Source organism: Cyprinodon variegatus, unplaced genomic scaffold (genome assembly GCF_000732505.1).
Source record: "Cyprinodon variegatus isolate N-32 unplaced genomic scaffold, C_variegatus-1.0 Scaffold228, whole genome shotgun sequence".
NCBI lineage: Eukaryota > Metazoa > Chordata > Actinopteri > Cyprinodontiformes > Cyprinodontidae > Cyprinodon > Cyprinodon variegatus.
In genome coordinates this window covers 893,498-919,025 of record NW_015150681.1, presented here as the reverse complement: position 1 = coordinate 919,025, position 25,528 = coordinate 893,498, and the positions used below count along the sequence as shown (strand labels likewise).

Genomic DNA, 25,528 nt, shown 5'->3' with positions numbered 1-25,528 from the left:
CTCGCCTCAGTATACTACACCCATTTTGTCCATGCAGTTGTTTTTCAGCGGTCGCTCCCCTGTTTGTGAGCACTGACAATCTGCTCTGAATATATGAGGCAATTCATTACTCCTCTAAGTACATGGAACGTTTCTTCCTGTGCTCCATGTTCTGACTGGTCCTGATTCCCCCCATCATCGAGCATGCAAATCATTATCTAATCAGGAAGTGCGGAATCAGATTACTCAGATAGGATCGAGATTGTGTTGAAGTAGACGAAAATGATGATGATGCCCGGTTGGTAAAGAGACAGTACATTCAGTTGATACCAGATATTAACAGATGCAATAGTTGTTTTTTTTGTTTTTTTAATTCAATTTCTACTTTGAAACTAGACCAACTTTTCTCCAAGTTTTACACCAATTGTAGTTATCAAAATGATTCATATTAGTTAATTAAAGGCCACTTTTTTTAAAAGTTGTGTTCTCTAAAATTACTGCAAAAGCTGATCAAAAATGAAATGTTTAAATAAGATAATGGATGTATGTTTTTCTCATTTTAAATGTAAATTATTCCATTTCAAAGGCAAATTATCACCACCTCTCGAATTAAGGGAAAATGCACTTTTCACAAGAAAACTTGACTTACTTAGATTTCAGTTTGCATAAGAAAGATAACTGTGCTTTTAAACACTTTAGAAGAATCGAGGCTAGGATGTGAAATGAATGAACTACACCAACACAACACTTCCGTATATGACATCATGGAAAATGAAAAGAAAAACAGGAAAGAAATTATGCAGGGAAGTGTGTCATCCATTAGTTTGGTTCATCTTTAAAAAACAACTTCATATGCATGAAAGTGAAGCACTTTTCTGTTTAAAACAACTTATTCAAGTAGAAACGCAAAAGAATTAGCCTGTTTTAATGCAAAATCTAAAGAAAAAAAAATCAAGAAGTTAGTAAAAAATGCTGATTGAAACATGGCGGAGGATGACATATCTGTAAAACAGGTAGAAGCCATCACTCTACAAGCAAAATCCACCTTACCTCTGCAACTTGTCCATGCAGTGTTTATCTCCAGCAGCCTATTTAAACACACCAGTTAAGCTAGTAGTCATGATTTTAGATTGTGGGTGTTAAATACCCTTTGAAGAACCCAAGAATGCAGGGAAAGCATGCAAACTCTATGCATGAAGACCTTAGGCCAAACCCAGAACCTTATCGTCGCAACGTTATGTTGCTTCTGGAGGCTTATGCAGATTTATTTTATTTAAATAAAATAACAGTGCTTCAACTTCACCACCACACAAGCTCCCAGGAGTAACGTAAAGAGCTTAATAAGAACTAGTCAGGGACAAAAACTATTGAGGTTTTTGTTTGTTTGTTTTTTTGCTGCAGGAGGGACTGGTGCACTTTTCCATCACGAGAACAGTAAATGTGGGTAAAATATGTGGGCAACCTCCAAATATCTGCAGGGAAGTTAAAGCTTGGGTGCAAGTGGGTCTACCTGTGTGAGCAAGGCAGCCTACAAACTGGACTCAGGGACAGCAGAGATTAGGATTGGACCAAAATCCCAGCAAACCTTTGAGCTTATGCAAGAAAACACAAATTATTTGACCTATGTAATACAGTTTAAAGGTCGGCTCTACTGTATATGAAGGAAATGGGGAGAGGCGGCCCACTGGTTAGGGCTTAGACCCTTAACCTCACACTGCTCCCTGGCTGCAGCATAATGGTAGCCTACTGCTCCCCAAGGGGATAGGTTAAATTCAGAGTTAATTTCGTTGCTCTGTACTTGTGACAGTGTAATAACAATAAAAAGCTGAAAAAAGAAATATATGTGAATCTGGAAATGTTACTCCAGCATTTAGCCAATATAAATCATTTAAACATTAATACTTTGGTCTGATTTTATAGTTAGATATTGACAGACTATGGTTCTCTTTGTACAGTGTGTGTAAAAATCTGGTTACAGCTGTAAATACTGTGTTGTTCCTGACAAAAACAAAAGGAAGATCATTCAGACGTTTCTAAAACAAAAGCTTCACAGTAAATTTAGCGGGCTATTTTTAGTCGGTTTATGACTCACTTTCTCGACGATGGAGTCAGGAGATTGTGTTAAGCAGTCTGTGATCACAAGCTATTTTATTTTCCTGATTCCTTCAGGTTTCCCTTTTCTGGCAACCTCATCGGGCCACACAAACAGAACTGCTAGGCAACGCCGCTGACCTTTTGAGGGAATTAAGTGAGGACAGTGTGAACCTTTCAGTGCCCGAAAAGAGTAACTGCATCCAAATCGCATGTAGGGAGTTCATGGTATTCCATATTATTCCATCGGTTTCTCTGTTCATTTTTTTGTCCTTTGAGCAGACTGATTGTCTGCTCAGTGCAGGCACCCGTCACAGATTTGTGCACCAGCTGCAGTTGAATGTGTGATAAAAACCTAGGGACAAAAGTGTGAAGGAGAGCTTTAGAGTGAGCCTCTTTTCATCAGCCTGCAATGAAAAACATCGTCCACTTTGCTTTCATTTTGTGCCACTGATACGGATGCATTCATATAAAAGCTTGTTTTTCATTTCTTTGTCAGTGTGAAGAGTTTGTAATGTTCCTTTTCTTAACAGTCTTAATGTTTTGTGTAAATTAACTGGAAGGGATCCAGGTCCGTAGCCTTTAGGTAAACAGATGGCTTTATAGGCTGAACATTAGCTGAAATTATTTAAGATCGGCATTAAAGTTTTCTTACTGCTTTGTTTTATGCAAACACTGACACATTTTATTTTACCAGAAAAGTTGGAATACACTGTTATAATTTCCCATGTAGGGTTTTAAATAAATAAAAATTTTGCATTAGCACCTTCTTTAATGTTGATGCAAAGCAGAAAATGCTCATTCATATTTTCTTTTAACTAATCATTAATCAACTATAGATTACATTCAGAGAGGACTCACTAGATAGAAGATATAATGTATGCAGGGCTTAAAAAATGCAATCTTTTTTGTCTAATGGGCAAATTTTATTTGACAGAAGCTGGATATTGTCTTTGTTTTTTTTACAAATTATTCAATTTCCTCCCATTGCACAATTAAACTAATATTAGCTCATTCATTTCCTGAGCTACGGAATGCATCAGGTGATTAGAGAAGCACGTGTTATCTTTTATAGCGTCTGTTGTTACAGACCTGATGGAAAGATCCCATTCCCTGTATTTTAACTCCATTATGTATTCCATCATTGCAGTAATGATCGGTCTGTCTTTTTCTTACTGATCTGTTTTTCTGTTTCTTCTATGATGACACTGTGAAACAGGATGTTGTTACCTGTCCATTAATTCCTTTCCTCTTTCCTTAATCATTAATGAGGTGTATGTTTTCCTGCCATTATGGACTTTCCTTCCATTAGGGTTTAAATGCACACCTAATGCTGGTAAAAGCATTGGTAACAAATCATCCGAGTGCTCGTTCAGGCCCACCAAACTATCTTTGAGAGCTTCATGCTGCAGCCCTGAGTTCCTTTCGACGTGACATATTCAAATGCATTGTTCACCATCAGCTTTGGGTGACATTTAAGTTTTTGCCTTTTGAAATGCAAGGGGAGCCCCCCTCCACAACCCAAAGCGGTTTTTTTTTCTTTCTAGCATGCAAATCATTAATTTCCTAATTGTTGCAGACCACACCACTGGTTGATTTTCTTAACCAGCTGCTGTTTGATGTTTTTTTGGAAGCTGATCTAGGCCAGGGAGTGGATGAAACAGATTTTGGGTGCAAAGCCTCCCCAGAGTCCAAGTATCATGGGTGCTGTTTGGCTGAAATGATTTCTGCCTGACCTAGTTTTAAGTGGCTAACTGCATGTTTTGATGGTGTGAAGTCTTAACAAAGACATTTTATATGCAAGCTTGGAAGAATTTGATTCTTTGGAAATGCAACACAAAAGTTCAAAAGTATTCAAACCCCCTTCAGGATTTATTTTTTTCAAAGGGTTTAATCTGATGGAACAACGCCTATTTTTATGTAGTTGTTTCTATGTGTCTCTACAACTCTGAATATTTCATCATTTCTCTTTCTCAAAGCCGAGTTTGATGAAACGCATCTTAGATTAAACATTTTCAAGTTTCAATTTTCTATTTAGGTATGGACTTTGACTGGGCCATTTTTGCACATGAAAACACTTTGATCTCAACCACTTCCTGGTAGACCTGGCTTTATGCTCAGGGCTGTTGGCCTCCTGGTTAAGGTCTTCATCACACCTTAACCCGGTTAAGGTCTAAAGTCTTCATCAGCCTCTAATAGGACTCCTTCCTGAATTAAGCACCACCCATTTTTCCATTAACTATTATTTGTTTGCATGTCTCTGCTGAAGAGTAGCATCCTAGACAATGATGCCCCCACTGCCATACTTTGACATGGGAATGATATATTCAGAGGGATCACACGGCATAGTGATTTACACATAGGGAAAATAGTCTATTTTATTGCCGTCTGAGCAGAGATCTGTTTTTACATATTTGCTGTCTCTCTTAAATCGCTTCGGACAGACTGCGAATGGCTTTTATCTTGCTCTAGTTTCATAAATAACAGATTTGAGGCTATAAGTCCTGTCAGCAGATTCTTGCACCTAAGCTGTAGATCTCCATCAGGGGCGGTCCAAGCCTCGATTTGGCCCTAAGCAAGATTAGATTTTGGTCCGATGATCAGATCTTTCATTCACCCACTATAAATTCATTGCATCTCTGGCAGTGCTGTTTGTATGGATCATCTACTATTAACACAAGCAATAAAATAATCTAATATGCTGTTTAATAACAATAAAGGTGTGATGTGGTTTATACTTTTTGGTTTCAGCTGCCAACAGAAATGTGCAAAAATTAATTGTAATGCAAGAAGAACAGCAAACAAAAATAGCTTTGATGAAAAGGAATGATACATTTTATGAAGACAGTCATATTTAAATCAAATAAACTTTAAAATAAAGCTCTGCTTTCCAAAGATAAGTTTGTCTAATCTGCACGAGTCCTTCCTTGTCTGTTTTACTCTGGCCTCAAAGCCCATATATTTTTCATCTTCATGTATAATAATTTCTGCATATATTATTGAAAAAAATGATTTTTTTTTTTTTAATAAATTTACACAGAAGTTATTTTAAATGCAAAAATACCCTAAAAAATGAATTGTCCTTAAGGGGCCCTCAGCTTCAGCTTAAGTTATTAATGTCCTCTAGAATGAACACTTGCTTATTAGATGCATGTCTGTATTAAGTAATAGGATGACTTCCAGATACCATTTGGTGCTTTGGATTTTATTTAGGGGTTCCAAAGTAAAGAAGGGTGAATATAAATGCATCCCAGAAATTTAATACTTTACGGATTTTTATATGTAAAAAAACTTTTAAAAACTTTGTATTCTTTTCCATTTGATTCGAACCCAGTGGTTTGTATTGGCTTTTATCAAAACTGCATTTTTTTTTCATTAATTAATTTGTTCTTTTAAATTAATACTTCTACAAGGCACCGTATATGTGGAAAACTATATAAAAGTAATATTACAAAATTATTTATCATGCCAGATATTTCTGTGTACAAACTTCTGTTTAGTCTTTTAAAGTTTTCTGTCGAGCTGCAGTTCTGGATTTTCTACGTTTGTCAGATGAGGAAGATGCTATCTCTCGCTTGCAGCCATGCTTTTATGTTTTACAAAAGAAGCAGTCTGCTGTTCACCCACCTTCTCTTTTCTCTCTGTCTACATCTCACTGTTTCTCTCGCCTTTGTGTATACAGGCAGGCAGTTAGTGCAGAAGCAGGCACCATGTCCACCCCCACAAACCCAGAGGTGAAGGAACTGAACCCTGTCGACTTTATCCAGCTTCAGCAGTATATCGAATGTGAGTACAGACAGACAGGCAAGCAGGCGGCTTCTGCAGCGCTTAACATCCCTCCCCGCACACACTTCCACCCACACGTGCTCATTTACCCTCGCTCATGGTTTCTCATATCTAGAAGCACCAGTAGTCTACCGCTTGTTTTTTTTTTTTTTTTTGTATCTCAGTCATAAAAATATATGCTTATACTCTATTTAAATATATTTTAAAGTGTAATTTCAATGACTGCTCGCAAAGGAATCAAATTCTCATGAGTAATTACAGAAGTGCACATGTGTACATGCCCGTATGACCTCTGTGTTTCTGCTTCCAGACTGCAGCCTGAAGGTGAAAGACGTGCTGAGGGAATTTGATAAAGATGGCAGGCTGGCCCAGCACAGGCATGGAGAGGTGAGGGGACGGGGCGTCCCGCTGCAGTCGGTCGAGTCCTCGCCCACACTGATGTTAGCTGCATGGGGAACGAAATGATCAGAGCGAGCGCAGCTGTTTAGTGTGAAACGGCTCTATGATTCATGCATCTTGTCCGTTATTAATAATCCTGCGCTGCTTAATTAGAATTCCAACCTATCGATCATGCCGTTAAGCTGATGCTATTGAGCGAGGCTGCAAGTGTAAATTGCCTCCTTAGATTTGCCCACGCAGCAAGGCTGAGGCTGCTTTTCCTCATGCTGTGCAAACATAAACTTAAACGATGAAAGATCCTCTAATAATAGACGGTCCTGTTAACTAATCTGCATGTAAGCAAAGCTAGTAATTACTGATGAGGTACATTCAATTTAAAACTAAAATAACATTGAAGTAAAGCTTTTGCAATAACAGTAATCAGTAAATTCTGTTGAGGAAAAAAAAATACACCAACTTTGTTTCTATAGTTTCTTATTCTAAATGTTTATACCTGTAGAAAATAATGGGTCAACATGGGTGGTCTAATACATTGTTTTCCATGCTATGCAACTGAATAATAAAATGATTTATTAGGTATTGGTTATAGGGCTCTTTTTATTTTCTCTGCTGTTATTTTATTTTATTTTTTTGCTTGTACATTATTTCCTTTGTTTTTGGTGATGTAACTGCCTCGATGGAGTGTGAAGTGCCACCGGGGCAGCCCTGCAGCGTATCAGCTGAGAAAAGGGGAAAAACATCAACATGAAATGGGTTTGTGGTTCTCCACCATCAAGGGAATACGGCTTTTTTTGCCCTGCTGCATAATATCATGTGATTCCAGTCCATCTGCCAGGTCAAGGAGACGGGCCAGAATATTAAATCAGGAGATACTTTAAGTTAGAGCTTAAATCACCCTTTTTACACTTTGCAGGTTTTTTTATGCTACAAACAACAAACTTCAAGAATTTTTAAGACATCTGTACCTGATTAACTATGCAGTATTTCAAAAAAATAATCAGATGAGCAGGCAAGAGACCCATGGTATCTTTAGAATTCAGTGTATAGAACATGGATTAAAGGAAAATTAGTCAGGGGAACAAAATTGTACTTTGCAGTCTATATGCCAAACTTTTTTGGTCAGGAAAACTAATAATGTATACCAATAAACAGGACATCCCCAGGGGGCAATACGGTGATGGCAGCATCATGCTGTGGGGATGCTTTTATTCAGCTAGAGCTATATACACATTGATATGCAGGTAAATTTGCCAGAAGCTGCAAAAGACTTAAAGTCAGTGAGTAATTTCTGGTTTTAGCATTAAAACAGCCCTAAACCTCCAGGTATTAAAGCCATTAAATGTTTGATTGGTCCAATGATTATCTTCACAAACACTAACTGAGCTTGGGCTGTTTCAGATAAAAAAAATGGGCGAAGATTTTGGAGATATGCCCCAAGAGAAGGTTTAGACTCATGGGGACAGAATGGATAAACAAACCATAACGGTTAGTTTCCACCCAACAATTATGAACTTTAAATAAAACACACTGAGTTTGATGTTGAAGTCTAAAAAGATGCAGAAAGGCAGAAGCAGGCGAGGCGTATGGCTATTATCTGAGGCTTCATAAAGCTTTTTCACATAAACCACAAAGAGCCTTCAAACATGTTTCAGGGTTATTATTGTGATATGTTAGCAAGAAACTTTAGCAATATGTGATGATCTTCTTCCCTTATTTTAAGAGGAGTTGCATTAGAAAAAAGGAAGTTAACAACCCAAACACACAAGGGGAGTTACACGTTTTTTTTATATGCTTGTAAGCTACTAAACACAACTCATTCATTTTGCCCTAGTGTATCGATGAGGAAGGCTTTCGGCAGTTCCTAAAGACCTACCTAGAAGTGGACTTCCCCTCAGATCTCTGCCAGCGACTTTTCCGCTCCTTCCAAAACTCTGAATCCACCAAGGAAGACGGCACAAGTGAGATTATTCTGACATCGTGCATTCAAGCCACTCATTGCCTGCTCTTTGCAGCAGGCTCTTATCAATTTACATTAGGGCCTGTTTGGCGCAGAGTCATTTCTCCCTGGATGTCTGTTCAGGACTGTTTGTGTAGATATGGTAACCAGAGCATTTACAGCCTGCTCTCTTTCCTCCCATCTCTCCCATAGAGGAAGTCTACCTCAAGGATGTTTCATGTTACTTCTCTCTGCTGGAAGATGGCCAACCCAGGGACAAACTGGAGTGTAAGCCGTTAGTTTCTACTCTGGTCAGAAACAACGGGCTAGAGGTTCCACTTTCATTTCCTCTCTCTCTTTCCAGTTGCTTTCAGGCTTTATGACAGAGATGGCAATGGAGTCCTTGACAGCTCTGTAAGTTGCTTAATAAATTGTTCACTGTAAGTTCAAATGTCATAATTGAATCATATCAGGTGTAACTGACTTTTCTTTTACTCAACAGGAAGTAGATCGAATTATAGCTCAAATGATGCATGCTGCCGAATATCTCGACTGGGACGTGTCCGAACTCGAACCGGTAATTCCCAGAATGCAGAGCTTCAACCTGCAGATGTGCTGTTCATAAATTAACGTGTGCAAACACTTTGCAAATGGAGTAAAATTGCACACATTAAAGCATCATTACTTTTTTTATACAGCAATAATCAGAGTAAGAAGTTCTTTATGAAAAACTTTTAGATTTATTTAGATGACTAGTTTCAGGGGACACACAGTATTAAGTAAAAACTGGCTTCCATTCAGATTCAGGTGTTGCTTATTCTGTCACACTTAAATGTTTCATATCAATGCAGATAGCTCAGTTAAATACAGAAAGTAGATTTAAAAAAAATACTTCATTTATAAAAGGAACAAAAAAGTATATTACACTTTAGTCTTAACTATTGTTGAACCCTTAAATTATTCTTCCTTTTTTATATTAACAATGAATTTATTCAATCAGAGGAATTGTTTCTGGTAGGATATAAACAAAAACAGTGAGGTTTTCATCACTGTGGAGAAGTTTTTGAATTTAGCCTTATTGTTGTGTGTTTGGAATAAACGACCCCAGCAGTCACTTAACTCAGGACTCTGACTAGGCCATGCTGAAAACTTCTTTCTGTTTTCTTGGCCATTATGAGGACGACTTCCTGGTGGAACCTCCACATTGCTTTGGACTTTAGACAATGAACTGGTGGTCACACCTTCTCCAGGATATTTTCTTCTAGATGGTTAATTTGTCCATCCATCCCTGCCACGCTTATCCCAAGTGGGGTCAGGAGGGGTACTGGTGCCTATCTACAGCTGCCTAACTGGGCAGAGACAAACAGGACAAACAACCATTCATGCACACACTCACACCTAAGGAGAATTTAGAGAAGCCAATAACCTAACAGGCATGTTTTTGGAGTGTTGGAGGAAGCCGATTAATTTGTTGTTTGATGAATTCACATTACATTAAATCATTTACAATACTACCACCTCTTCAGACATTTAATCTTGATATGCATATTCCAGCTGCTTAGACAGTGAGCTGTAGCTGTGGGGAACGCAGCTCACAGAGGGCAGTCAGTGTTTACAACACATTTTCTAAAAAGACCTGTAGGGGGAGCGTGACTTGAACTGGACTTAGTTCTGCTTTAAAGGAGAACTGATTGTAACTCATGATACTGGAGTCTGCAGTAAGGTTTAAATAGTTTTTATTTTTGTTTAGATTTGACTTCTGACTAATTCTATATTAGTTTTGATTTTTTTTGTACTGTTATCTAGTTTAGTTTAATTGTTATTTTTGAAAAAGCCTAGTGTCAGTTTAGTTTTTATTAGTTTTAGTTATAGTTTTTCTCCTTTATGTAATACAACTTACAAGACAAAAATAAAAGTAAAGCAAATAAAATCCCAGATAAGGACAGATCGCTGCATCAACACTAATAAGCCAGATGTTGAACCTGCCATCTGCTGATGTACAGAGGAAAAAAGGGAAAACAGGAACCAGGAACTAGACCTCATATTAATGCTTTATGATAAAGACATAACAAAAATTTTTTTTTGCAATTTAAAAATGTTTTCCTTTTAATTAGCTTTGTAAACTCTTGTTACAGTTACAATTACTGTTATTTTTTTTTTTAAAGAAGTCTAAAGTTTTTAATTTTTTAATTTTAGTTAGTTATGAAATCGTTTTTTAATTCTAATTTTCATTATTTCCTTAGTTTAGTTATGGATAATAACCTTGGCCTGCAGTGCTTCGGATGTTGTTTTAGGTTCTCTTTTGAACCGTTGCTTATATAACCTTTACAGTTTGGGGGTAGTTTGCTTGGCTGTCCTCTGCTGGAATATCTTTTTTCTATTTTCTATTTGTAGGTAATTTAACTATCACAGACTAAGAAATGACTTTGTTTACCTTTCCAGAGTGACAGACAACAACGACTCCTTACATCCTTTTGCCTGCTTCATGTTGCCAGTTAGGTTCCATTTGAATGTGGTTCAACAGATTTCAGTTTAGTTCATTTATATAGTACCAATTCATAAAATATTTCATCGTAAGGTACTTTATAGAGATAGTTAAATCAATCATACAGACAATTAAATGTTTTCTATCTAAGGAAAGAGATCAGGCTTTTATAGGGTTTGGTTATACCTGTCAAATAGGACAAAAGTAAATTAGTTTAGCAAAATTTATGTTATTTATTGATTGATCACTTTGGTTTGAATTGCCCCTTCCCCCTGAATGAGTGAAAACTGTATTTTTTTCATTTATTTTGTCTATGTTTGTCTGATGATAAAAGGTATCAGATAAGATGAAGCATTTTTGTGTGAGAAAAGGGACAAAAACAGTAGGACCCTGTCACCCAGATACCTTTTCACAGCAGTGGTAAGCAGAACAGAAAGTAACGACTGAATCTTTTTTCATCAGGTACTGAAGGACATGATGACAGCGATTGATGCCGACTGCAGCGGCACAGTGTCTCTGGATGAGTGGGTAGAGGGAGGCATGAACAACGTCCCTTTGCTCGTATTGCTGGGTCTAAAGGTGCGTTTACTGCTGCAAGCCTCTTTTTTTATGTGGTTTGGACTCTGAAGGCAGAGCTGAACATGGTGGATTTTTACAGCAGGTGTTTAACTGTCAATGATCTGAAGCCCTGGCCTTGTATTGCGGCTCCACTGTCCTTTATCTCCTCCTCCCTGCCTCTAAGGGCCTTTATGCCGACTCAGTGTTACAGGGTGTGGTAATGTCATCCCCCCTCATGCAAGCCTTTGCACCATCATAATGCTGCTATTCTTTTTCCCACCTACTTCGCACCATCAAAGTTACAGCATAAATTATGAACTTTTTCAGGCAAAATTCTATATTTAGCTAAATGAAATATGTATATTATATATATATGTTTTGTAATACACTAGAAAACAATCATCTTAGCACAGTAACAGATCAGATTACTGCAGTGAGTCCTGTTTAATGCATTGCACTGAATATGAATAAGTGCTTTCTTGCTGCATCAACGTTAAACCACAAGCTAGACTCTGCCCAGTGGTCTCTAAGACAATGCGAGGGACTTCCCCTTTGGCTATTTCTAGCCACAGACATTCGAAGCCCGGGGTGTGGAAATTCATCCCCCTCACAGTCGCCGCTTGCTGCCCATTCTACCTCATACCGCGGATGATTGGCAGATACATTATGTCATTAAAAGAACGCACTTTAGTGGGCAATCTGCACAAAAGCTCTGGCTGCTCTTTAGACAGATTGAATCCAATTGCACAGCTGTGTTCATAAAATCACTGCAGTTAGTGTTGTATCTCAAAAATTTACATTGTGCTGCTGTGAATAGTGTCGTCAGAGTGGTTTAAATTTAACCTAAATAAGTGATGATTGTGACGAAAACTGATTTCTGAAATTCTGTTTCATTTGTCTATATATATAAATGGCAACAATTATTATAAAGTAATGCCAGGGAAAGCCAGACAAACCAAAGTCATATCCACTCACTGTCCAGGATTATCAAATCATTTAGACAGATTAAAATTCAATTAAAAACAAAAAATATATATTTTTAAAAAGGTTGCTGAGGTTTGAAAACCTTTACTTTTCTAGTCCAAAATTGCATGTTTTTTTTTTTTGTTTTTTTTATGATAATGAAAGCAATAACATTTTTTTCCCTTTTTGATTAGATGACCCAAAAAGACGGGCAGCACCTTTGGAGGATGAAAAATTTCAACAAGCCTGTTTACTGCAACGTGTGTCAAAGCATGCTGCTGGGTTTGAGGAAACAGGGGCTGTGCTGCACCTGTAAGTACCTGAACTCACCAGAAGAGGGCGATAATGCAGTGACACTTATAAAAAAAAACATAATCTTTTATTTAAATCGTTTGTTTTATTTATTTATTTATTCATTCATTTATTCATTTAGTTACTTAATTATTTATTTACATTGAATTAGATCTTTTTAAACAGAGATGACAAATGGTCAAAGCACATCTATTTTTCAAGTAGGTTGAAGGAAGCTTTCTGACATGAGATAAACGATTTGTTTTTTAATAATGTAATCCTTTTTTTTTGTTTAGTTTTTTTATGTTTCTAGTTTCTTTTTTATTAATTAATTCATGATTGTTTTTTTATTTATTTTTACTTGATTCTTATTTGTATTTTTTTCATCAGTTGTTTCAGGAAATATTCAGTTTGAATTACAGAAAAAAGAAAATGTTCTAAAAAAAAAAAAACCCAAAGTGTTTTTTTTTTTAACACTCACTCTGTGTGTCATCTTGTGCAGGCTGTAAATACACAGTTCATGGGCGGTGTGCTAACAAGAACCCAGCTCCCTGTGCCAGGACGTACGTAAAGTCAAAGAAAGAAACAGGGGTAAGCTGCCTTCTCTATCACAGTTTTATCAGAAAAACAACATAAAAGCAATTTGAATTGGACTTGATTTCATTTAATAAATACCGGTATATACTTCTTGCCTCCCACTTTACAGGTTCCAGTGCATGACTGGGTGAGTGGGAACTGTGATTCAAGAAAGTGTGATAGATGCCAAAAGAAGATCAAGAGCCTCCAAGGTTTAACAGGGAAACACTGTGTGTGGTGCCACACGATGGTAAGTAACCATCTTTCTGCATTGTGGCTTAATTTTTAGACTTTTGTGATCCAAACTGTTCAACTTCCAATTCAAATTCATAGTTATTTCTGTTAAAAACTAAAGATAATATTTTTATATATTTTTAATCTGCATTCAAAACTAAATCTTACATCAGTTATTTACTCCACATACTGAATTTAATTCTTCCCAAGAAGACATGTTTTAAAATCAAGTTTAACCTTATGCACCTCCTCATAAAACCAGTCAGGTGCTTCATTAGTGCATCAGATGTGCTTAACATAACAGAGCAAATATAACTAAGCTTTGGATTTGATCAAAAACTCTCAACTACGACAAAAAATATGTAACTGAAGTTATCAGCCACATGGTTTTGGTTTCCATGCTAAGGTGTATGAAGGCCTCCATGCCTGAAAAGCAAGATGAACCAAAAGCTCAAAAAGTGGTCATGTCCAGGTTTCTGCTCAGATTTTAGGCCTAAATATCTGCTGAATGTGTGGAGAAGAATGAACAAAGCCTGAGGTAAAGCACGGTTGAGACTGAGTGATGCTCTGTCACTTTTGTTTTTACTTTCTCTTCGACTGTAAACCTGCAATGTGTGGAGAACAAGATGGATTACATCAACATATCAGAAAAAATTTAGGCAGAAATGCTCCCTCTAAGGAACATGAAGCTTCCACATTGTTTGACCCTTTAGCAGCAGCTGACAGATAGAAAAACAACATGGCTGCAACACTCAAACATAATGTTTGAACTGGAGGTCTCCTCGTTTAAAGAGAACCACTTCCACTGATTGAAAATGCTCAGTGAAAAATAAACTTCTAACAAATCACAGAGGTTAATTTCCCTGGTCACGACTTAACAGATGAAAAGAGAAACCCTTTGACCACATTTAATAATTGTGTGTGAGAATAATACAAAACAAATAGGGGAAAGTAATTTTTATGAAACTGATACAGGATGTCTCTGACCAAAATGAGGCCAGACCCTTTTTCTACTCATCTAAGGAGAGGATATACATCTCCCTTAAACCAAGGATATCTGTTGACAGTATCTTCTCATTTTCTGAAATAAATGATGCCCTAAATCTTCCTTAGATACTTTGCAGAGGCCTGTGCTTCTTTGCCAGCAGTGAAAAAACAATCTTTGGCTATTTCATGCAGCAGGCCATGATGCTTAATTCTAATGTTTTTGCTGAAATCCACCTTTTTGTGCATGGTCGTTCAGACTGCTATTTAAATACAGCCACCATCAGACTCTAGTCCAAACGTTTCGCAGTAGAGCTATGTAGACGTCATACAGCAGCAAAACGTTTATGGAGATCATTACTGATGTCTGCATGTCTGATTTATAAGATGCTGAGTAACGGCAGTCGGTGCTATTAGACAAAGAAAGGTGATAAAAAAGAGAGCAGAGCGTTTCAGAATGTGCTTTTGTGAAGCCGTCACTGTTGTACTGCAGAAGAGTCTGTATTAATGAGTATTCAGGATATTAGGATTTAGAGTCAAATGTGGGGAAAAATAGGATTCGATCACATTTGCCTGCAGTGAAACCTGAAAATCTGGCTAAGATTTCAAGTGGCTGATTTCAGAGCCTTTTTTTTTTTTTTGGTCATTTTTTTTTTTGTCCAACCAAGAGTCTTCCTGACTAAAATCTGACTGAATCTTAATTAAAAGCAGTTTAGAGCTAAAACTATGACTAAGATCTCCATACTGAAACCAGACTAAAATGGTAAAGAAGTATTTCACTGCATTTTGAGTAAAATCCTTCTCATTCTTGTGGTTAGACTAACTGTAACACGGTTAAATATGAGATTTAATTTGGACGTGTCTCTTTAAATAATGTGATAAAAGAGAAGACAATAGATTAAACTATCACCAATGGTCTGCCATCCATTTCCCTGGTTTTATTGATGGCAGCTTATTTTCTTCAATTTTAAATTTTTTAAGTGCAAGATTTAAGAAATACTTCACAGGTAGTGTGGTATATCCATGCATGTAGTAGTAACCTGTCTTTTTACTAGCAGCTTTATCAAACCTTTCCTACCTTATTTCAGTCATTTTGAATATTTTTATCTCTAAATAAAATATATTTATCTTTGTCAATTTTTCATTTTCCCTTTTTTGTGTCCCTGTAAGTATGTTTTTCTTCTGTCTTTGCATTTTTAGCTCACTGTCATCAGATAACAATATGGTTCAAATGAGAGCAATTGTCCAATTGATTGTCTGAACATCATAGTGGCGCCCCCTCTAGTATATATATGAGAGTTTACTCATTTTTTGTGCCACTGGTAATTAGTAACCCGTTGATCATAACATCTGATTAGGTTTGTGAACATTTTTATTAAAAAACAGAGAAGTATAAAGATTATTTATCTGTGTTTATATATTTTTGCATTATTTAAAAGTGAGCTGTCAGTAAATGGAGTTGAGAGAAAGGGAGGACATGCAGCAACAAAAAAATCTTTAAAATGAATAATATCAATACCAAGCAATGAATCCAAGCAGGAAAACCAAATTTTTTGCATGATATTAACCTTTTGAATCCAATATTTGTGTTAGTTCAGATATTTACATATATGTTAGATTAAAGCAAAAGATTCTGACTTCACTTGGCCTACAAAAGGCAGAAGTAAAGTAGCTTTACATTAAAATAATATTAAAAGCAGAAGTAAATAGTTTTAGGCTCTAAAATGTTTCCTAGAAGTGGTTAAAATAAAATTAGCCTGGAAAATATAACTGGTTAAACATAACTAGTTACTGCTCATCTCAGGTTTTCAGCATCGTGAACATTCAGCGAACCAAACAAGAGAGAAATCTCTCAAAAGCTAAGCTGGATTGTGTTGGTCACGACCACACTGAGGTTTGATGTAACTCCTGTTTGTTTTCACCAGCGTCATGATGAATGTGCAGCCCTGGAGCCAACAGAGTGTACCTGTGGGACGCTCAGAGACCACATCCTGCCTCCATGGGCCATATATCCTGTAATAAAGGTACACAGTAACCCTCAGGCACATCTTAAGCACATGTACAGTACAGTCTGCACCCACGCAGATCAATACATCAGTTTGTTTTTTTTTCTGTTGTGAGTAAACACAGTCTACGTGAAGCTGTTTAATGCAGCTGATGCTTTCATAACGATAACATAGTCCTATTAAAAGCGTTCTGGTTGATTTACACATTTTCTCCCCAAAGGAAAGACCAAACAATGTAAAAAATGGCTGCTCAGGGTCTACAGATGACGACCTCAATATTACTCCTGACGGACAAGTGCTACAGGTAGTTTTCCTGATCGTACATCAATCTAATCTCTCAAACCTTTTTTTTTTCTTTTTTTTTTTAAGTTAAAAGTACAGATTTATTTTATTTTGATTTTATGGACTTCAAGAAAGTTTTTTTTCTTTAAGATATTGTAAGGATCATCACAGCTTCCATGTTGAAAAAAAGAGTAAAAACAGCCTTAATTCCCTATAGAATTCATTAGGTATTTTTGAATTGAACTGAATTGAATCCTATAACAGAAAATTGGAACAAAAGATGAAATATTATCACTGTGATCAACAGTACAGTAAACAGTCTTTGATTCTATGATCTGATGGTTTTGTGCCGTTTTCTAAAACCATTGGTCCAAATAGGGTGGTGATGGTTCTGGTTCTGGCTCTGACTTTGACTCGTCTGGTGTTTATAATATGCTGATCAGGGAGAGAAATTCCCAGGCCAAGTGCTTTCTGCCGTGCCGTGCAGTTCCCACACCTCTCTGCCATAGCTAGTGTTGTAGTATTTACCAACCGAGACCAATAAAATCCAAGACCTTGTCTTGGTCTTGACCTCTGAAGGTTTTGGCCTTGTCTCGGTCTCAGCACTCTTTGGTCTCAGTTGGTGGCGTCATGACTACAACACTAGTCGTAGTTCCAAAAAATATTTCCTAGAATAAAAAACTGTCCCTTTTTTTTTTGTGTGTGAAATTTATGGCCTTTATTTTCAGTAGATCAACAGGATAGGACCAGAGACAGAAAAAGGGAAGACATTAACCAATGTGCTTCACGTTCAGGATTCAAGGGCGAGAAATTAGATCCAATCTTAAAATAAAAAGTTTTAACTTAAAAAAATGCTTTTATTTTATTAACCACTCTTTTTGCTTTTGCTTTCAATATGGCCTTCAAAAGCTCCTAACCATTAAAGTTTGGTTGGTATAGCAAGCATTTTCAAAGAAAGAGAGACCCATGTCCAGTTCTTGCTCCATTGCCAGAGTTTTTTTTTTAAAACATAAGAATAGAAAATAAAACCTTAAAACATTAGAAAACTTCTTCTATAACACATTTGACAAAACCGTTTAAAGGAGTCATTACATGGAAATATGTATTTTTTCACTTTTAAATGTTCATGTTGGATCTGGGTTCAGTTAAAACCGAAAAGTCCAGTGTGAAAATGGCTTAGAATGTTTTCTTTTTTTAAACCAGAAAATCCCACAAGGGCGTGCTGGTCACACAGCAGGGTATTAGTCCTCCTCCTTGATTCACAGCATCATGGAAGGATGCTAAAAAAAAAAGACCGCCTTGCTAATACCTCTTCCATATCTTTACCAAAAAGCGGCGATTAAAACAATTAGGGATTACCCTTTACCTATTGTGTAAAACACTATGAAACAATGAGATATAAACCATAGCAAACAGCTGATATGGCTAATTCTATGTCCACACAGGAACACATATACACATATGTAAAATTCTTCAGTGTACCCTCCTGAGGAAAAGAAGGTGTCCTCTGCTCTAATTATTTATTTGTTTTTGTCCTAAGAATGATTAAATATTAATTTAAAGATTATCTCAATAGGACTGCAAATGTAAAATAACAAGTCAGAATTGTATATTGTGAGTAAAACAAAATGAAATAATTGCAATATATCTTTGAACTTTTCTTAAAAAGATCCCTGATTCTTGTGGCCCTTGAGTATTTTGAAATAAATTATGAAACGTTTGAACATCTCTGGTGCAAAGACTGGAGACTTTTACATGTTTAAGTTTGTAAAATGTCTCAGATCAATCCAACTGGACAGAGAACATTTTTAAAAATCACTTTTCAACACTAGCCACAGATTGTTAATTGGATGCAGGTCTTAACTTTGACTAGGACATTTAAACTTTTTTAACTTCTTTAATCACTTCTATCTAAACCTGTGCGCTGTGGCTCTTAGAGTTAATGTCACGTTACCCAATCTTGAGTCTTTTTGCAGCTTCTCTGAAAGGTTTCTATCCCCAGATTTCCCCGTGTTTTGCTCCATCCATTTTCCTACGAGTTTTGACCATTTTCTCCGCTGAGGAATAAAATCTCTCCAACATGATTTTACTGCGGTGATGCTGTATTTCAAATTTAACCTCATTTATACTGAGATTAAATGACATGCAGCTGAAATCTGACCCATTTGTTAATAAGGTGGTGAGAATTTTATTAATCATTATCAGAGTAAAGGGATTTAATTACCATTGCATGTCATACCTTCAACATTTTTTATTTTGTTTAAAAAAAATCATATTTTTATACTTTGTGTTGGAAAATATCATATGAAATCCTTTCAAGTTGTTCAAAGTCTTGACAAAATGTGGAAGGAGAACTAACACTTTTCTCCAGGAAGAGTAACGTGTAAAATAACTTCTGTAGATTGAGTTATATTTTAATTTATCTGTGTATTAAATTTATCAAATGTTTACCAAACAGATCAGCCCTGTGCCAAACACTCATCCTCTTCTGGTGTTTGTTAATCCTAAAAGTGGTGGCAAGCAGGGAGAAAGGTGAGCTCCAAAAATGTATGACTTTATAATAAGAAACTTCAATTTGATCACAGTGTTGAGCTTGTTTTGTTTTCCTTTTATATTTCAGAGTCTTGCGTAAATTTCAGTATTTGCTGAATCCAAGGCAGGTGTACAACCTTTCCAGTGGCGGCCCTGGAGCGGGGTGAGTAATTTCAGACTGTATTCCTCAGCCTTGTTTTCATGTCCTGCTTGTGAAGTTCACAATATCATCTGAATTTCAGGCTGAGTTTCTTCCGAGACCTGCAGGACTACAGAATTTTGGTGTGTGGTGGAGATGGAACAGTTGGGTGGATTCTGGACGCAATAGGTTAGCTTATTGCGGGAATCTTTTTTCTTTACTTAACAGATTGCTTTTACGCATTTCCTTTACTTTGCCCTTCTGTACTTTTCTTGCAATCAGATAAAGCCAATCTGCCAGCTCAACCTCCTGTTGCAGTGCTTCCTCTGGGCACAGGAAATGACCTTGCAAGATGTCTGCGTTGGGGTGGAGGTGAGAGCAGGTCCGTACTTTACAAAAATGCGTAACATTTATGCACAGGAAGTAACTCCGTGTTTCCTCTGTATTTTTTTTCTTTTCTGCAGGATATGACGGTGAAGATCTGGCTCGTATTCTGAGAGACATCGAGAACAGCTCTCCGATGCCGATGGACCGCTGGAACGTGCAGGTTATACCGGATGAGATCCAGGAGAAGGGTGATCCAGTGCCCTATGAGATCATCAACAATTACTTCTCCATTGGAGTTGTGAGTTTGCCAGAAATGTGTCACACAAGGGGAAGTAGGTCATTAGATTCTATGTTGTTTATTCCTGTTTTGTGTTGCATCGGCAGGACGCCTCTATTGCACACAGGTTTCATACAATGAGGGAGAAACATCCTCAGAAATTTAACAGCAGGTAAACCCACTCACAGTCATAAAAGCATTGTTAAAAAGAACAAAACAATGCAATGTTGGTGAACAGCGTCTTCAGGCTGAGCAGCACAGGTGTTTACAGCAGCTGCAGCTGTGTCACCTCAAGACTTCTCTTCCTGAGAGACGAAAAGCGCCAGTTACACCTAAAAGACACACTTTTTTTTTTAAATCTGCAGAATGAAGAACAAGCTGTGGTATTTTGAATTCGCCACTTCAGAAACCATCTCTGCTTCCTGCAAGAAACTCAGTGAAAGTTTGACAATAGAGGTGAGCACGTTTCACCAGAGGCACCTGGATGGGCGTTTTTTTATCTTGTAGATAACCGCTGCTAATCCCTCTTTCTCTTCCTCTCTCCATCAATTTGTGACCTGCAATTGTTTTACCAGTGCTGTGGCACTCCTCTAGACCTCAGCGCTCTTTCTCTGGAGGGGATTGCTATCCTAAACATTCCCAGCATGCACGGTGGGTCCAACCTATGGGGGGAGACCAAAAAGGCAGATACTAAGGGCCAGGCGAGTCAGGAAGAGCCTGACGTAATTATCAACCCGGAGATCCTGAAAGTTACTTCTCAAGGTAATTTCTAATAGACAGCATCAGCTGCACTGAGTAGTGAAGTAACCCTCCCACCCCCCACCATGTGACTAGAGTGCAATATTGAGGTTCTTTGCTCTGCAGAACCCATTAGCTAATTGTTTTTAAGCAAAGCCAAATCCAGATTTCCTGATTGCAGCTGCTATCAGTTAAAAAGCTCATAAACTGAACATCCAGCACAGACACAACAGCAAACCACAAACTGACTAAATCCCAGTAAAGCTCGCCTGCCTTAGGGCCTGTTCTCAATTGGCTGCATGTGAAAATACAAAAAACAGACACACCAAACCAGCTCTATACCACCAAATAACCAGCTGGATAGGTACACCATTTACGTATTTTACTGGAAAGCTCTTTTCTGTTGTTGGAGTTGATTTTCCCTTTATTTTTTGCTGCCAGAGGCAGGTGTACATATACATAAAAAGCCTTCATCAGTAGTGAGTTTCCACCCACATCACTTAATTGCAGTCAGTAAATCATATCCTGCCTCTGTAGAGGCCGCAGAGGATCCCTCTCTCCATAATGCAGACAGTGATCGGTACATTTTGTTTCTGATGTAATTTGTGAAAACAAGAAAGCTTTTGTCAGCAGCAGCAGATGTTTGTGTTATTCTCTATTCTCATAATTTCAGACGTTCTGCAGAGGTGCTAAAGTTAGCATCAGGGCTTAAAACTACATGGACTTTAATTAAGCTTTATCTTTCTTTGTCCTGTTAGAGGCGGGTAGTAACTGGTTACATCTACTCAATAACATTTCCTTCAGTAACTTCTAGGGATAAATGTACTTTATGTATTTACTGTAGCTTTCACTTTAAGTAATATCCTTGTGAGAGCATTGCTGCTTATATAAATTTCTGGGTATTTGACCCAATGTGTGTCACCTGACCTATTCAGAGTTCAATCAAATAGAAAATAAAATAAAAAATAAAGTAAAAAATCTAATTTTGTAGATGTAAGTTCTTTATCCTACCCTTAATATACATGCATTACCTACTTAATTTTATGAGTTTATGTTTTCAAACTTATTTGAAAAAATGTTTCTTTTGAGCAATTTTTTTAGTTAATTAATTTGTAATCATGTTATTTATTCATATTTGTACTTTATCTCATTCCTTTAAAATACCATCATCTGCACTTTATTCTGTATGATTTTAAACATTAAATCAGATATTATGAGCCAGCATTTACTCCGTACTCGAGGAGCCATTTTACTAACTGCTTTTTTAATTTAACTTCGATAACCTTTTGAATAACTGCTTTTTTAATTTTACTCTAGTAAAATGTTAAAGCAGTGCTACTCTTATGTGCTTACATTTTTCTAGTTACTGCAATCACCTCTATTAATGATTAAATGGATAAATGTCAATAGTTTGAAATAAGTCAAAAGAAAAAAAAAACAACCTTTGCAGTCAGTTGGATTGGCATTCATTCTGCAGAAACCTCTCAATACTCCTTTTTGGCCACTTGAGGGCGAAAGAGACACTCTTTTTAACCTAACATCCAGCTTTCAGGTTTACTTTAGCAGGTTATGGCCACTTTAACTGGTAAACCTGCTGCAAAGGGGTTGGACACCCAGTTTTCTTCAGGACTGATTTAGTTCTTTACAAGCATTAATTCAATGTGGTTCTTGAAACTTTCCTTGGGATTTTGGTCCATATTGATACGAAAGCCTCAAAATCTGCAGATTCTGTTTCACATTCAACAACATCCCATGGATGCTGTGTTGGATTAAGATCTGGTGACTCTAGAGACCTTCAGAGTACAACAAAACACTGAAGTAATATCTGCTTCATGTCAGTGAATGTATTTATGATAATTTGTGTTGGTAAAAGTTTCAGTTTAAAATAAACAGTTTTAACGTTATACATGGGAGTGAAAACCCCTTTTATTTAATCCCTTCAAAGCAGGAGGAAAGTGCTACTGTGAGGATTTGAGACATTTTTACAAATGTTGATGGATCAATGCTTCCAAAAAACAGCTGCAGTTGTGGGTCGACCCCCATCTGCAGTGGTCAGTGTCAATTACAAGCAGTGTTGAACTGGAGACGGACTGTTGGCCAGCTAAGGCTGATGTTAATGCAGAGCGTAGGCTGGATGCAACAGAAGAGTCACTGTAGCTCAAAGTTGCAGCAGAAAATAATGCAGATTTTTGTGGAAGAGTTGAATAAAACAGTGCATCACTTTATGTTGCTGCTGACCAAATAGGGTGTCCGTGCCTTTCTCTGTCTATCACCACAATGGATCTGATGGATAGGATCCTTATATTATAGGATAACTTTCTTTACCATAAGGATCGGTGACTTTTACAGTAAAAATACAATTTTTCCATTATGTCACGCTAAATGAAACCTTTTTAGAGCTCCATTGGTTATATGACCTTTTATTTAAAGAAAAACAACAACTCATAATTAATGATAAATACCTACCAGAACTGTAATTTTATTTATGGTTTAAGGTCCAATTTTAAAGAGAACTCAAACACTGTCCAACTTGCAAGAGAAGACATTTATTTAGGTTTCATCATACATTCATCAGGCGAACATTTCTGGTTTATGAGAAGCCATCCTAAATAAGGTTGAGGCTTTTTGCAGACGCCTGCTTTAACACAGACCATCTACCTGACCATTGCTGCAGACCAGCCTTTCATGGCTTTGGCCATGATATGGCAAACTAAAAACAGTTTAGAATTGTTAAAGAAGCAAGATAAATGCTTCAGATGTCCAGTCTTCAAATGTCCCAGATCACATTCATATCAAGCATCTTAGGGTTTTTCTGGACAATCCAGTTTGAACCAAGAAGGCTCCACCTCCCAACTTATAGATCATAAATTATTAGACTTGTGTTCATAATGTGTTTTTTTTTTCTTTTTCACTGATAAAAAACACTTAATCTGGATTTTGACAAAACTGAGCTGATCTTTTCTGTTTTCAGACATCAGTGACCGCCGACTGGAGGTGGTTGGCCTGGAAGGAGCAATGGAAATGGGACAGATATACACCGGACTCAAAAGTGCTGTGAGGCTCGCTAAAACTTCACAGATCACCATCCGGTATGAACGAGTCTCCTGTTGTTTGTCAAGCCTAAAATCCCATAGTGAGAACAGCTCATAGTTAAGGTAGCCACAGGTGAAAGAAGCTGCTTTACATTTATATAAGCATTGATGACAGCTCTTTTTAGTATCGTAAGTACATAAATGAATAATAATGGCTCCATGCAACCTGCTGATGTTCCTGTGTTTCACACCCAGGACAAAGAAACCATTGCCAATGCAAATCGATGGAGAGCCATGGATGCAATCTCCCTGCACGGTAAATAACACTTTGAAACATCCTTAAAGCTGTAGTGAAGCAGGGATTTCTGATACTTCTTTAAAAGGGTTAAATAACGACATCTACAGTTTAATATCTAAAGATATACTAAATATGTCCTAAATATTTTCAGATTTTACAGATATTCATTCATTTCTTCACACAAACACTTTGATTTTTAAGAAATGTATTTTATTAAAGTTAAATATAAGTCAATGATTTGGCAAATAGAATAAGATTTTTGCTATTAAAGTAAACAAAACTCCCTCCACATTGTCCTTTTCCCGAATGTATTTGTCTAAATGAAGGGAACAACACTTATTTCAAGACATTTTGGCTAAATTTTAAATACATTTTTGAAGGGTTTTTGGGGTTACAAAGTCTTTAAATATTTTGTATTTTAAAATTGATATGCTTTTATAAAACATGCAGAAAACTTAATCTCTACATTAGCTTTACAATGTTTGATTTAGTTTGTCTTAACCACAGGAGGTTTTACATTTTCTGTTGTTTTTCAGATTCATATCACACACAAGAATCAAGCAAGCATGTTGATGGGTCCTCAAGCCAAACCATCAGGTTTCTTCAAATAAAACTGACTCTCTTAATGCATGTTTACTCTATAATCAGGACTGACACTTTTTGATATAGAATCAGTGTATGATCTAGTATATTTGCATTATCAGAAAGAAAAAGTGATTTAACACACATTTCAAGCATGGCTTCATATGAATACAGGCAGAATTGTAAGCTATGTTTGGATCGTGGCCAAAAGAATCTTGACCAAACTATCTCAGTGTTTTAGTTTTACTCTCCACTCCTGCTCTTTCTAATCTTGACAGTGGGTGGAGGTGCTGCTCTTTAGACACCTTAATAAAGTTTAAAGTGGCTATGATTTTAAATAGGACAGCTATTTGGCTTCATGTGCCTTTTCTATCTGTTCTGTTCTGATTAGATAGAATTTCTGTGTATTTTTGCACTTGGAGCGTTGACCATGTAGTATTCCAGCTTTATTGTGGCTGTAAATTTGCTCTGAAATGTATGTCATTCAAGGAAAAAAAAAAGGTGCAGAAACAAACTCCTTCATTTCAATTTAAGGCTTAAGATATTTTTTTAAACTAATTTCAGAGATACTTGAAAGTGTTTTTGGGGGAGCAGAAAAGCAAGCATATTTTTGTTCCTCTGTTTTCTAATTTTATGTGGACCAAATTTGGTTTGTCTGAGTTTTAATTAGAGCAGAAAGTTATTCTTTTAGAAACTTCAGTAATAATCAGCACACATTCTTTTCTGAATGTGTTAAAGTTATAGACTATTGAGTGGGGCTATTTATTAAAGTATATAGTCTATTTAAATGCTTTATCAGCTGTATGATTTCAGTATATAAGCAGAATGTAAAAGTAATAACTCAATGTAATCATAATAAATTGTCTGGGCTTCAGTTTGTGTTGTGCTTATTTTACATCTATTCAACATAATGCTGTAATTTACCCATTTCACCTCAAGGGGGCAGAATTCCCCTTATGTATGTATCAATGAAATGCTTCTTTTTCTATGTTAAATCAAGATGTTGATAAGTTTACTCAGAATTGGTTGATTT

At 36.8% G+C, this 25,528-nt stretch overlaps 1 protein-coding gene across 1 annotated transcript in view; it reads left to right on the top strand.

Moving 5' to 3' along the window:
* The window catches only part of LOC107088750 (diacylglycerol kinase alpha-like), a 30,756-nt gene extending 6,118 nt beyond the window's left edge, over positions 1 to 24,638 (top strand). The window contains exons 2-24 of the mRNA XM_015381113.1: positions 5,753 to 5,856; positions 6,167 to 6,243; positions 8,087 to 8,213; positions 8,405 to 8,479; positions 8,556 to 8,605; positions 8,694 to 8,768; positions 11,139 to 11,255; positions 12,392 to 12,509; positions 12,991 to 13,079; positions 13,195 to 13,314; positions 16,208 to 16,306; positions 16,509 to 16,592; positions 19,029 to 19,102; positions 19,191 to 19,265; positions 19,345 to 19,430; positions 19,524 to 19,613; positions 19,706 to 19,866; positions 19,953 to 20,017; positions 20,211 to 20,301; positions 20,421 to 20,607; positions 23,555 to 23,672; positions 23,871 to 23,931; positions 24,450 to 24,638. Coding sequence (XP_015236599.1) covers positions 5,781 to 5,856; positions 6,167 to 6,243; positions 8,087 to 8,213; positions 8,405 to 8,479; positions 8,556 to 8,605; positions 8,694 to 8,768; positions 11,139 to 11,255; positions 12,392 to 12,509; positions 12,991 to 13,079; positions 13,195 to 13,314; positions 16,208 to 16,306; positions 16,509 to 16,592; positions 19,029 to 19,102; positions 19,191 to 19,265; positions 19,345 to 19,430; positions 19,524 to 19,613; positions 19,706 to 19,866; positions 19,953 to 20,017; positions 20,211 to 20,301; positions 20,421 to 20,607; positions 23,555 to 23,672; positions 23,871 to 23,931; positions 24,450 to 24,524 — 2,190 coding nt within the window. The 5' untranslated portion in view covers positions 5,753 to 5,780 and the 3' untranslated portion in view covers positions 24,525 to 24,638. The remainder of the gene's footprint in view (positions 1 to 5,752; positions 5,857 to 6,166; positions 6,244 to 8,086; positions 8,214 to 8,404; positions 8,480 to 8,555; positions 8,606 to 8,693; positions 8,769 to 11,138; positions 11,256 to 12,391; positions 12,510 to 12,990; positions 13,080 to 13,194; positions 13,315 to 16,207; positions 16,307 to 16,508; positions 16,593 to 19,028; positions 19,103 to 19,190; positions 19,266 to 19,344; positions 19,431 to 19,523; positions 19,614 to 19,705; positions 19,867 to 19,952; positions 20,018 to 20,210; positions 20,302 to 20,420; positions 20,608 to 23,554; positions 23,673 to 23,870; positions 23,932 to 24,449) is intronic.
* The last annotated feature ends 890 nt before the right edge of the window (positions 24,639 to 25,528 follow it).